The 11244-nt window shown below is 40.9% G+C and overlaps 1 protein-coding gene across 1 annotated transcript in view; it reads right to left on the reverse strand.

The window, feature by feature from the left end:
* The window catches only part of DAW1 (dynein assembly factor with WDR repeat domains 1), a 35443-nt gene extending 25155 nt beyond the window's left edge, over positions 1 to 10288 (reverse strand). Inside the window, exons 1-4 of the mRNA XM_010837025.1 lie at positions 10206 to 10288; positions 4714 to 4786; positions 2630 to 2774; positions 997 to 1055 (exon numbers count right to left, since the gene is read on the reverse strand). Coding sequence (XP_010835327.1) covers positions 997 to 1055; positions 2630 to 2774; positions 4714 to 4786; positions 10206 to 10287 — 359 coding nt within the window. The 5' untranslated portion in view covers position 10288. The remainder of the gene's footprint in view (positions 1 to 996; positions 1056 to 2629; positions 2775 to 4713; positions 4787 to 10205) is intronic.
* Between the last annotated feature and the right edge of the window lie 956 nt (positions 10289 to 11244).

Here is an 11244-nt window from a genome sequence, read left to right on the forward strand (position 1 = left end):
ACATGATGCTAAGTGAAATAAGCCAGACACCCAAGGACAAATGTCACATAATCTCACTTATATGTGGAATCTAAACAAGAGCAACAAAAGAGTTGAACTCACAGAAGCAGAACAGTAGTTACCAGGGGCTGGGGAGGTGGGAGAAATGAGGAAACACTGGTCAAAGGGTACAAAGTTGCAGTTATGTAAGAGGAGTAAGTCTAGAGATCTACTGTACACCCAGGATGACTGCAGCTAATAATACTGTGATGAATACTGGGAATACCCTGACAGAACAGATTTCAGGCCCACCAAAAATGGTAACCCTGTGGAGATAAGATGTTAATATCCTTGACTGTCCTAAACATTTCACTATGCATATGTATCAAATCAACATGTTGCATATATCATGGGTGCCAGCACTCAGTTGCTCAGTCATGTCCGAGTCTTGGCGACCCCATGGACTGCAGCCTGCCAGGCTCCTCTGTTCATGGGGATTCTCCAGGCAAGAATACTGGAGTGGGTTGCCATGCCCTCCTCACATTATGGGTAGGCAATTTTTACTTTAAAAAATATTGGTATCCCTTGGTTGTTAAAAATTGGAAATTAAAAAAAAAAAAAAAAAAAAAACAGAAATAGACATACACACAGAAATAAATAAGCAGTGCACAGAAGATTTTAGGACAGTGAGACGGCTCTGTGTGATAACATAGCACTGGATTGATGTTGTTATACATTTGCCAGCCCACGGAATGTACAAAACCAAGAGCGAACCCTAATGAGTACTATGAACTTTCAGTGATACTGACGGGTCAATATAGCTCAACAGTTGCAACAGATGTAGGTCTCTGTGGGAGATGGTGATAGTGACAGAAGCTGCTGGGGGGTGGGGATGCAAGGCAGAAGTTATTCATAGAGAGGAAATCTCTGCACCTTCTGCTCAATTTTGCTGTGAACCTAAAGCTGCTCTAAGAAAATAAATTCAATAATTTTTTTTTAATAAACAGAGGACCTTACCATGAGCCTGATTTATTAAGTGCAACATTAGTCAGTGGCAGTATATGTGCTCTGAGAACCTTCAATAAAAGAAAACACCATTTATTTCAAACTCGAACAAAATTATTCAGCTCATTCATTTTAACTTCCAACCAATGAAGACATTCAAATGCATCTTAATTATACACAATAAATGGATAGTATCCAATATTTGAACAAAGGAGGAAAATACATAGGACTTCCTGTTATTAAGACCAGTAACATCTGGAGGTTACAAATAATTACAGAAGCATGATCAAATCTATGTTTTCTATCAATTTGCCTTGAGATAGATTATAGCTATGAGATACAAATAGCTGTTGTTCGGTTGCTCAGTTGTGTCTGACTCTTTGCGACCTCATGGTCTATAGCACACCAGGCTTCCCTGTGCTTCACTAGCTCCCAGCGTTTGCTTGAACTGATGTCCATTGAGTCAATGTTGCCATCCAACCATCTCATCCTTTGTTGCCCTCTTCTCCTGCCCTCAATCTTTCCCAGCACCAGGGTCTTTTCACTAATCTATATTCTCTTTCACATATTGTACATGGTTTGTATATATGTATAAACAGTATATATAGGAAATAAACCAAAGATGTTTCAAATACATATTAACAATGAATTATTACTTTTTGAATCTTAAAGCTTCTTTAGAGTCAGGATATGTCATGGAATTTATATTCCCATCCCTACGTTGCCTAGCACATAGTGGATGCTTTATATTTATTGAATGAATATACTTAAATTGGACCATCTGTTTTTAGGTAGGATGACTGTCCAGACTGGAACAGTCTTAATTATGTCTACTGCCAGAGTGTAACTATTAATAGTGTCCTCCTTCACTATCAAAATATTCCCTTTGAAAGATAAATTACAAGGCCATCTAAGTTATAGAGCTCATATTTGAAGTAAAATAGTGCCACCTGCTGGAAAAAGAATTATTACAAGAATGACCATCTTTCACTAAGTTGAAAGAAGGAATACAGAAAATTGTTGAATACTTCACATCAGACAAAATATGCTGAGTATATAAATAACAAGTATATATAAGTCATACGAAATAAAATCAGTGTAATATAAATCATTTCTAGAATAAAGCATTAAATGTTGTTAAATAATAAAGAAAAATGAAAGCTGTTATTGAAGTAATAAATGACATTTATTTTAATTTAGTTGCCAAGATTATAGATGAAAATAAGCATATCTTTATGGAATTAAAATTATTATACAATCCATATCAATAAATAATTTACTGAAATATAGTTTAGTTCATATGGAAGCAAAAAATTTGAAATGTTGATACACCATGAAATACATCTTAATATTACTCCAACTGGAAAAAAAATTTAATTATTCAATAACTTAGAGCTACTTTAATGATTATTCTTTAGACTTATCATTATAAAGCAAAGTTAAAGTTACTAATGCAAATATTTATTGAACCTGTCAAGAAACCAATTTTTGAATTTTATTCATTCATTCAACAAACATTTAAGATTTAGTCTTAGCAAAAATGTGGGGGACCTGAAAGAAAACATGATTTATATTTTATTTTAGACTGGCAGAATTAAGTAATTCATTAAAGTTCTTCTACTTAGTATCTTTAAACGTGCATTACCTTAAACAGATAGAATTTGTGGTTGCTGTGCTGTCCGAGTTTATTTTGTAATCTTTGTATTAAAAGTTTGACCTGGTCTGATTGTGAAGCCGTGATGAGAGGTTCTGCTTTCTGTATCTCTTCTACTAATGCACTGACATCTGTACTGAAATTCATCAAAAAATAAAAGCAGTTACTTTTTTCTATGTCAGAAATTGCATATACATTCACTACATGAAGGATTGCATTGCTTTATGAAGTTCAAGATTTATAAATTGTCAACAGCATAATCATGTTCACCAAGAGATTTCAGGGGAAAAAAAAAATCACAGAAATCAATAAAGAGCATCTTGGCACGGATGAAAGCTGCCTGGGTTCTCTTCAATGCCTTTCCATTACCTGAGACTTCACTCAAGGAAGGTGTGCAAAGATTCTGATTTGCTCATCTGAGAAGGCCAAGTGCTGCTTCTAAACAAGAGCTCTTTTATTTTTTTTTTCCTGTTTCTCTTTTTTTTTTTAATAAATATATATTAAAGTTGCCCAATCCTACTTTACTTACCTTGTTATCTATGATCTCCCATGTAATCCTATAACAACCCTCTAAAATTTAATGCTTTTCATAATTATTTCAGGGATGAAGAAACTGAGGTTCAGCAAGTTTTAATTTGCTGTATTTTGGGGGAAAGAGAAAGTACCTCACTAAAACAGACATTCAAAGAACTATCATGATTATTAATTTCTTAATGCTATAACATTATCTCCCTGAAAGAGAACCAGTGTGAAAAATACAGATGCAAGTTTCTCCAGCATTCAAATAATCTGCAGCAATTCTAGTAAATTTTGCTAGTTCAGAATATTAATTCAAGACAAATAATAATGTCTGTATACCACAAAACATCCAGAATAGGGTCATTTTGCAAAACACATCCCCAAATCGAGAAAGGATTCACGGACCGGGGTGCTGTGGGAGAGGTTGGCCGACGGCCTCCAGTTGCAGCTCCTTCAGGATTCACATCAGAGTTTGAGCCGAGGGCTTGCTCTTCTTTGCAGTCCTCAGCCCCTGGCTAAGCAAGAGGGCCACACAAGAGCCTGGCCACTTCTGCCCTGTGAGCCTGGCCATTTCCCCTTCTGCCCAACCCTGCCTAATTCTCTGATTTGTCCTGGGGTCACCTCCCAGCAACCTTGTACTCGCCTACTTCTGTCTCAGAATATGCATTAGAAATGCATAGTCTAATAGGCATCCTCCTTTTCATAAATAAACATGTCCTGAGCTCCAGGTTTGTGCAAGGCACTGAACTAGGAGACCCTTCATTCAATTAACATTGATTACTTGCCAAAAGTTAGGCTCAGGGAATGTCCAAGATATGGTGCCAGCTCTCAAGCAATACAGTCTTTCAGAATAAGAGTGAATATTTGGAATGGAAATGAATCAGAGATGGTTCCAGACGATGACTTTGAAAAACTCAGGGGTCAACAGAGTTAGACCTGCATAAGAATTCAAAAGATAATAATGCCTCTTGGAAAGATTTTCAACAAATGTTATGAATCAAAACAGATTTTCAAACCAAAAGGTTTATTTTTTTAAATAAGGTTGGTTTGGGAAGAAGAAAAGGACAGACTGATAATCCTTTTCCCATGCCCTCCTCATTCAGCAAGAGCCATGTTTGGTCACTTCAGTCATGTTCAACTTTTGGGGACCCCATGGACTGTAGTCTGCCAAGCTCCTCTGCTCATGGGATTTCCCAGACAAGAATATTGGGGTGATTTTTATTCCCTCCTCCAGGGGATCGTCCCAACCCGGGGATCAAACCCACATCTCCTGTGTCTCCTACATTGCAAGGATCAAACCCACATCTCCTGTGTCTCCTACATTGCAAGCATTTGCATTTACATTACATTTACCGCTGAGCCACCCCAGAAGCCCATTCAGCAAGACACTAATATAAAACTCACTGAAACAAACAGGAAATAATACACCCAGAACAATTTTTTTAGTAATGTATTGTCTGTAGTTTTATGAGCTTGTCTACACACCATCCTATGTCAGGGTTTCCCAATAATGATTTTGGATATGAAATACATGCTGCATTATATAGCTACCTTACCTGGGATCAAGATCAAGCAAGTCTATGGATCTGGTCTTTAATTGTCCACTTTTTTCATATTCCAACATAATTCCTAAAAAATAAACAAATATATTATAAAACACTTATGATGACAGCCTAGGCCAAAAGTTAACCTACTTAGATACAATTTTTTCTTTTTTTTCCATTTTTGAAATTTTTCAACATAAAACATATGCATATATTCAATAAATAATTGAGTAAATAAATAATGTAACATTAAGTAATATAATCACTCATAACTCAAAGAAAGGTTGGAAAGAACTTAGCACTTCAGAGCCCACACAGCATAATCCATTTTCCTAAATAGGTGCATTTTCAAAATCTAGCAAGCAAATTAGCAAAATTGTTTTCCTTATTCACAACTATCTTATTCTTAATAAGATGAAAAACGTTAAACATTTGTATGCCAACTACTAAAAATTAGTTGGGTTTCTGTAAAAATGAATCCAGAAAATAGAGTGCAAAATCTGAAACGTGTACATTTATATGACTGCTTCACTGTGACAAGACATTAAGGCAGTATGCTCACTGAACTCCAATACAAGCAAGAGGCTGTGACGTGTGCAATGAAAAGTATAAGCAGAAAATAGATAAAGATGCTTCCAGGAATACATGTTGTTCGTCAGAGACTGTTTCACACAGTATCTTAATATTCTTGATCTTCTCCTGGCTGAACCATAGGTAATGTGTGATTTCCAAAACACTTGGGTAAGAAGATGACCACCCCTCCCCAAATCTGCAATGTACCAAAAGGCCAAACTTCAAAAGGTAAAATAGTATTGCTTACCCAGCTCATATTCAATCAACAGAAACCTTTAAAGTGCACAAAATACCAACCAGTTCACCCTGCCGCTTATTTAGATCCTTCTTCTGGCCAAAGAACAAGGGGCCCACATGCAATAAATAAATGACAAAGATCGTCATACCTGAGTCAACTGAAAAGCATGTATTCAACACCTACTCTTCACAAAGCAACGAGATTCTGAAGAATAAAAAATAGGGAAAGCCCCAAGTTTGATTACCCACATTACTGCTACGTTCCTTTAGTCTTCGGGAATCTAGGTTAGGGAGAGGAATTATTCAGTGGATGCCAACAAAAGAATGCTCCTGACCTATATGCTATTCAAAAGAGGGTGGGAGGACTGAAATTAAAAGATTAGGAGGTGAAACATAATTGCTTTATGCACAGAAGGGATAAAGATAACATGAAAATTATTCAGTGGTGAGCCATACTTTTCCTATTTGATAATGTTATTTAACACCCACCTGCTATTCAGTAGTACCTTGGAAACTTGCAATATCATGTGGCTTACCAAAGATCAGAATTTAAGTATCTAACATGCTAAGTGAGATGATCTTATTTATTATAAGATAATCATACAACCATGAGTCTAAAGCTTTTACTTGAGTTTACTTGCTTTTAGAATTCTGGATTTAGAGTCTGACCCACTCACATTTCAAGGTGGATTCTACACATTCTGCTTAACCCACATCATCTCATTTAAACCGTTCATTTATTTAACAAATATGTGAGCACTCATTTATGCACCCAGCTCTACTAGAGGCTCATTTAGAGGTTCTACTTTAGGAGCTACAGATACCATTGTAAGTGAAATTAGCAAAGTCCTTGCCCTCATGAAGTTGATATTCTAGTCGGGGAGACTAAGCAAGATAAAAAAGTAAAATTTATTTTGGTTGAATTGAGATAATGCTAAGAAAAGACAAAGCAAGGAAGAGGGTTCTGAAATACCATGAGGAGAAGTTGCAAATTCTAGGAAGGAGGGGACTTTACTTTATTCACTTTACTTATGTTTTATTAAAAAAAAAAAAAAAAAAAAGCTAAAGAAGCTAAAAGTAACAATATCCAGGGGAAGATTATTCCAAGCAAAAAACCAGCAACTGCAGAGACCCTGACTGGGGGCATGCCTCGCCCACCCAAGGAACACAAAGCAGAGAAGTGTTGCTGGAGAGGGAGTGAAGTCAGAGAGGCCAAAGCGGGTGCATCCTATCTGGTCTTGGGCATCATGCCCCTTCCATTTTAAAAGAAATGAAAGCCACTGAAGGGCTGGAGAAGAATGGTGACATAATCAGATTTTTGCTTTAACAGACTCACCTCCACAGAAGTGGGGCAAGTATAGAGCCTCTAGCAATAAAAAGAATGGTGGCCATGATTCTGAAGAGAAGTTGTTGAACTCTGTATATATTTTGGAGGTGAACTGGCAGGGTTTGTCCCTGGACCAAACAGGGAGTGAGCAAGAAAGGAGAAAAAGACAAGTCTACGGTTTTGGCAGAAGTAAGTGGAGGAATGGAGCTTCCATTGACTGACAGGAGGTGGACCATCAGAGGCCCCATGTGAGATGTTATGTTGGACATCTGAATGAAGAACCAGGCAGGCAGTCAGGTACTTAGGACTACTCAGGATGATTTTTAAGCCTTGAGAATAGATGAGACTGTCCAGCAAATGAATAGAGTTAGAGAAGTCCCCAATGGCTCAGCAGATAAAGAATCTACCTGCAATGCAGGAGACACAGGAGATGTGGGTTCAATCTCTAGGCTGAGAAGGTGTCCCTGGAGGAGGAAATGCCACCCACTCCAGTATACTTGCCTGGGAAATTCCATGGACAGAAGAGCCTGGTGGGGTACAGTCCAAAGAGTCACAAAGAGTCCAACATGACTGAGCATGACCATGGACGGATGGGGAGAAGACCAAGGACAAAACTCAGGGACACTCCAACATTAAGATCAGAAAGAAGAGGACAAGTGAACAAGATAGACCAAGGAGTGACAATGAGGCAGAAGAAAACATGGAACGTGTGTCCTGGAAGTCACAGGAGGGCAGAGTGAGCCAATGGATCAAGTGCTGCTGCCTGGTCAAAAAAGACAAAGACTGAGATGAGATGTGGCCAGTGGATTCAGCATTATTGGAGGTGGTCATTGAGGATCTTGAACAGTTTCAGTGGGTCAGTGAGGGTGAAACCATGATAGGAGTGAGTTCAAGACAAAAGGGAGAAGAGAAATTGGGGACAACATTCTTTTCAAGGAGGTTCACTCCCAAGAGAGATTTGAGAGACTAGCTAAAGGGAGTCAGTAGACGTATGGGATAAGTGTTATTACCACCACCTGACTAATGCCTTAACAAATCAAAACCAAACATCCTTAAGTTCCACATTTTCACATGCTGATATCCAGTTATTCTTTTAATTAATTTTAATTGGAAACTTAAGAGGGAAAAAAAACTGAGTGTCCTTACTACAAACTTGCTAATAGCTTCATGTCAAAGTTGCACTCATGCAGGGAGGCAGAAGGAAGATCTCCTGAGTTTTTAAACATTTATTTTAAAATCACAAGTTCTATGTCTGGATCAACCTCATTTATGATACACATTCATTTACTAATAAACTCACTCCATAAACACTGAGGGCCTCCTATAAGCCAGAGTCTCTTTTACAGCTGAAGAAGAGACGAGGTCTCAGTTCTCATGGAGCTTACATTTTATGGGAAAGAGGGAGTCATTCAAAGCACAGACAATAAATGTACTTTGATAAATAAAAGACAATAAAACAAAATGGCTGAGAGTAAGATCAATGAGGGGAAGTGCTTCTTTGAATAGTGATAATGGAAGGTCTCTGAGTAGGTGACACTGATCAAGACCAAATGAAGAAAAGTGGCCAAAGTCTAGGGACGTCTGAGTCCAGAAAGAGAGACTGATGAGTGAAATGCCCTCCATGAAGTCTTGGAAGAGCATTTAAAGAAATCTGAAGTGTAGTGAGTGTAAGCTAAATCCTACAGAGTATGGATCTTATTTTGAATATAATGAAAAACTATTGGAGATGCTGAGTCCAGATTCCACTGGCTGTTAGTGACATACAGACTGTGGAGGATGGAGTTAAACCAGGAATCCAGTTGACAAGCCCAGGGATGAAGGAAGAAGAAGCGCTGGCGGGTGGGATGGAGATAGGGATAGAGGTGAAAGCAGGAAAGTGTGTGGGGTCAAGGAACTCGTGCCAAGGAAATGAGAAGAATGTGACAGACTCACAAAATACGTTGAAAGTAGAGCTGACAGCATTTGTTAATGAACTGGGTGTGGGAGTGCAGAGAGGGTCAGCGAATCACAAGAGAGAAACAAAGGATGGCTGAGGTTTCTGCCAGAAAAAGTGGATGGGGTGGTGATGCCATTGATGGACTGGGCCCAGCCTGAAAGAGCTACATAACGAGGAGGGGACTGGAGAAAATGACCCATGAGGTCTGTGCCTATTAGACATCTTCAGGGAGACTGTAAGTAAGCAGTTGGATGCATTACTGTGAACAGTGAGATATTCAGTGCTAAATTCTTCAAGTCCCACCCCTCCCAAAGTTATACTAAATCAAACCAGTCCAAAGTGATATCACCCCCCATTTGACATCTTAAAGATAGTTTTTGTTCAGACTTTTCATTGAGCAAGTGGATTTTGTCTTCTACTGCCTTGTGGCAAGTTTTGAGGACTTTTTAGTTTATATTTTTAGTTTCAATGTGAGTTCCAAATTAGACGCCAAGAATTCTGCTCCTATTTCTATCCTTGTCAATCTGTACGACCAGTGGACTTCACTTATCCTCTAAAGGTCAAGAGGGATAGGCAAGAGTGTCCTACTCTGCACTTGATTTTAGCCAAAAGACCAAGAAGCAACGCCCTACTCTAAAACTAGAGCATTCTAGCATTCTCTGGGTTTATTTCATAGTTCCTGAGCTCACTGGAACTTTTTAAAGCCCCATGTTGCAAGAGCACAAAGTGTCCACAGTAAAATGAAAGCCTTAGTCATTCAGTCCCGTCCGACTCCTTGCCAGCCCACCTACAAGAGCCTGCCATGGAATTCTCCAGGCAAGAATACTGGAGGGAGTTGCCATTCCCTTCTCCAGGGAATCTTCCCAACCCAGGAATCAAACCCAGGTCGCCCACATTGCAGGCAGATTCTTTACCATCTGAGCCAACAGGCAGAGCTTCAGTAAATGTGTCAGTGGATTGATATGTACAGTCTGGAATTCGGTCACTAAGGTAATATGCTTTTTAAGTATGCGTTTTTCTTCCCATACTCAACAAACCTTTACTTGATCATTCTGGTGCCTTTAAAATAAAAAACAATGTGACCTTTGTCAACGTCTTCCCTTTCGTAAACAATATTCCACAACATCACTAATCGCCCCCTCTCCCTCCCCTTCCACTTCGTTCCTAAGTAACCAGAAAGCATTACAACTCAGCCATTTAAAAGATTAAGGACTTTCTTAAAAAAAAAAAAAAGTCTTTTTTTTTTTTTTTTAAGTTTTGCGAACCCGAGTACAGCATCCGAAGCAGCGAAGAGCGCAAGTTAGGAAACACCAGGCTTCCCTAGGTATCACCCGCTCTGGACACCACCGCTCGGGCCCCAGCACTTTTCCTCTGCCCCAGACCCTCCCGGTGCAGACCTGCACGTGAAAGCAGAGGGGGCCCAGCCCGTACCTGGCGGGTAATACCGGAGCAGGAGGCTCTTGAGCTTCATTTTCTCGCTAGGGGACGACCAGCCAACCGACTTGGTCGCCATGGAAACGTCCAAACAGCGGACAGCTTCGGCGCGCATGCGCGGGGGCCACTGCCAGCTCCTGGGTCGCGGGGCTTGGAGTTCTAGCTGTTGGGGCTCATCCTGCCTCTCAGGCGTCTGGGGATTGGCTGGGAGGTTCCGGAGATGCGCGGGCGCAGAGCGCACCCTGCCCCCTCCGCCGCCCGCATCTGCCTGGGGGTTCCCGGGGCGGGATAGGGGGTCCAGGGTGCCGCGCAGGGAGAACACTCCCGCCCGCGCCGCCTTGGCCCGAATCTGCACCTCTCGGTGCAGGTGTACGGGGTGGGTGGACGAGCTCCCCTGGTGTCTTCAGTCAGGATGATCTCACAAGGGGCGAGGCCCGGCCGGGGACCACGGGCCTCAATTGTAGCCTGGGCCACACAAGCTTTAATCCACTGGCTTTCTAATCCGGAGGGTGGGAGTAAACTCCCGCTCGCGGTTACCATTCCTGGCCCCTCGTGTCCCTGCCCCTATAAAAGACAAATGACCTCAGCGTGATCCCCTACATATCGGGTCGCTGTGCCACTGCTACTGCTGCTAAGTCACTTCAGTCGTGTCCGACTCTGTGCGACCCCATAGACGGCAGCCCACCAGGCTCCCCCGTCCCTGGGATTCTCTAACTCACAGTCCTCAGTTCAGTTCAGTCGCTCAGTCGTGTCCGACTCTTTGCGACCCCATGAATCGCAGCACGCCAGGCTTCCCTGTCCATCACCAACTCCCAGAGTTCACTCAACTCACGTCCATCGAGTCGGTGATGTCATCCAGCCATCTCATCCTCTGTCGTCCCCTTTTCCTCCTGTCCCCAATCCCTCCCAGCATCAGTCTTTTCCAATGAGTCAACTCTTCGCATGAGGTGGCCAAAGTACTGGAGTTTCAGCTTTAGCATCATTCCTTCCAAAGAACACCCAGGACTGATCTCCTTTAGAATGGACTGGTTGGATC

This window comes from Bison bison, unplaced genomic scaffold, assembly GCF_000754665.1.
Source record: "Bison bison bison isolate TAMUID 2011002044 unplaced genomic scaffold, Bison_UMD1.0 scf7180017864068, whole genome shotgun sequence".
NCBI lineage: Eukaryota > Metazoa > Chordata > Mammalia > Artiodactyla > Bovidae > Bison > Bison bison.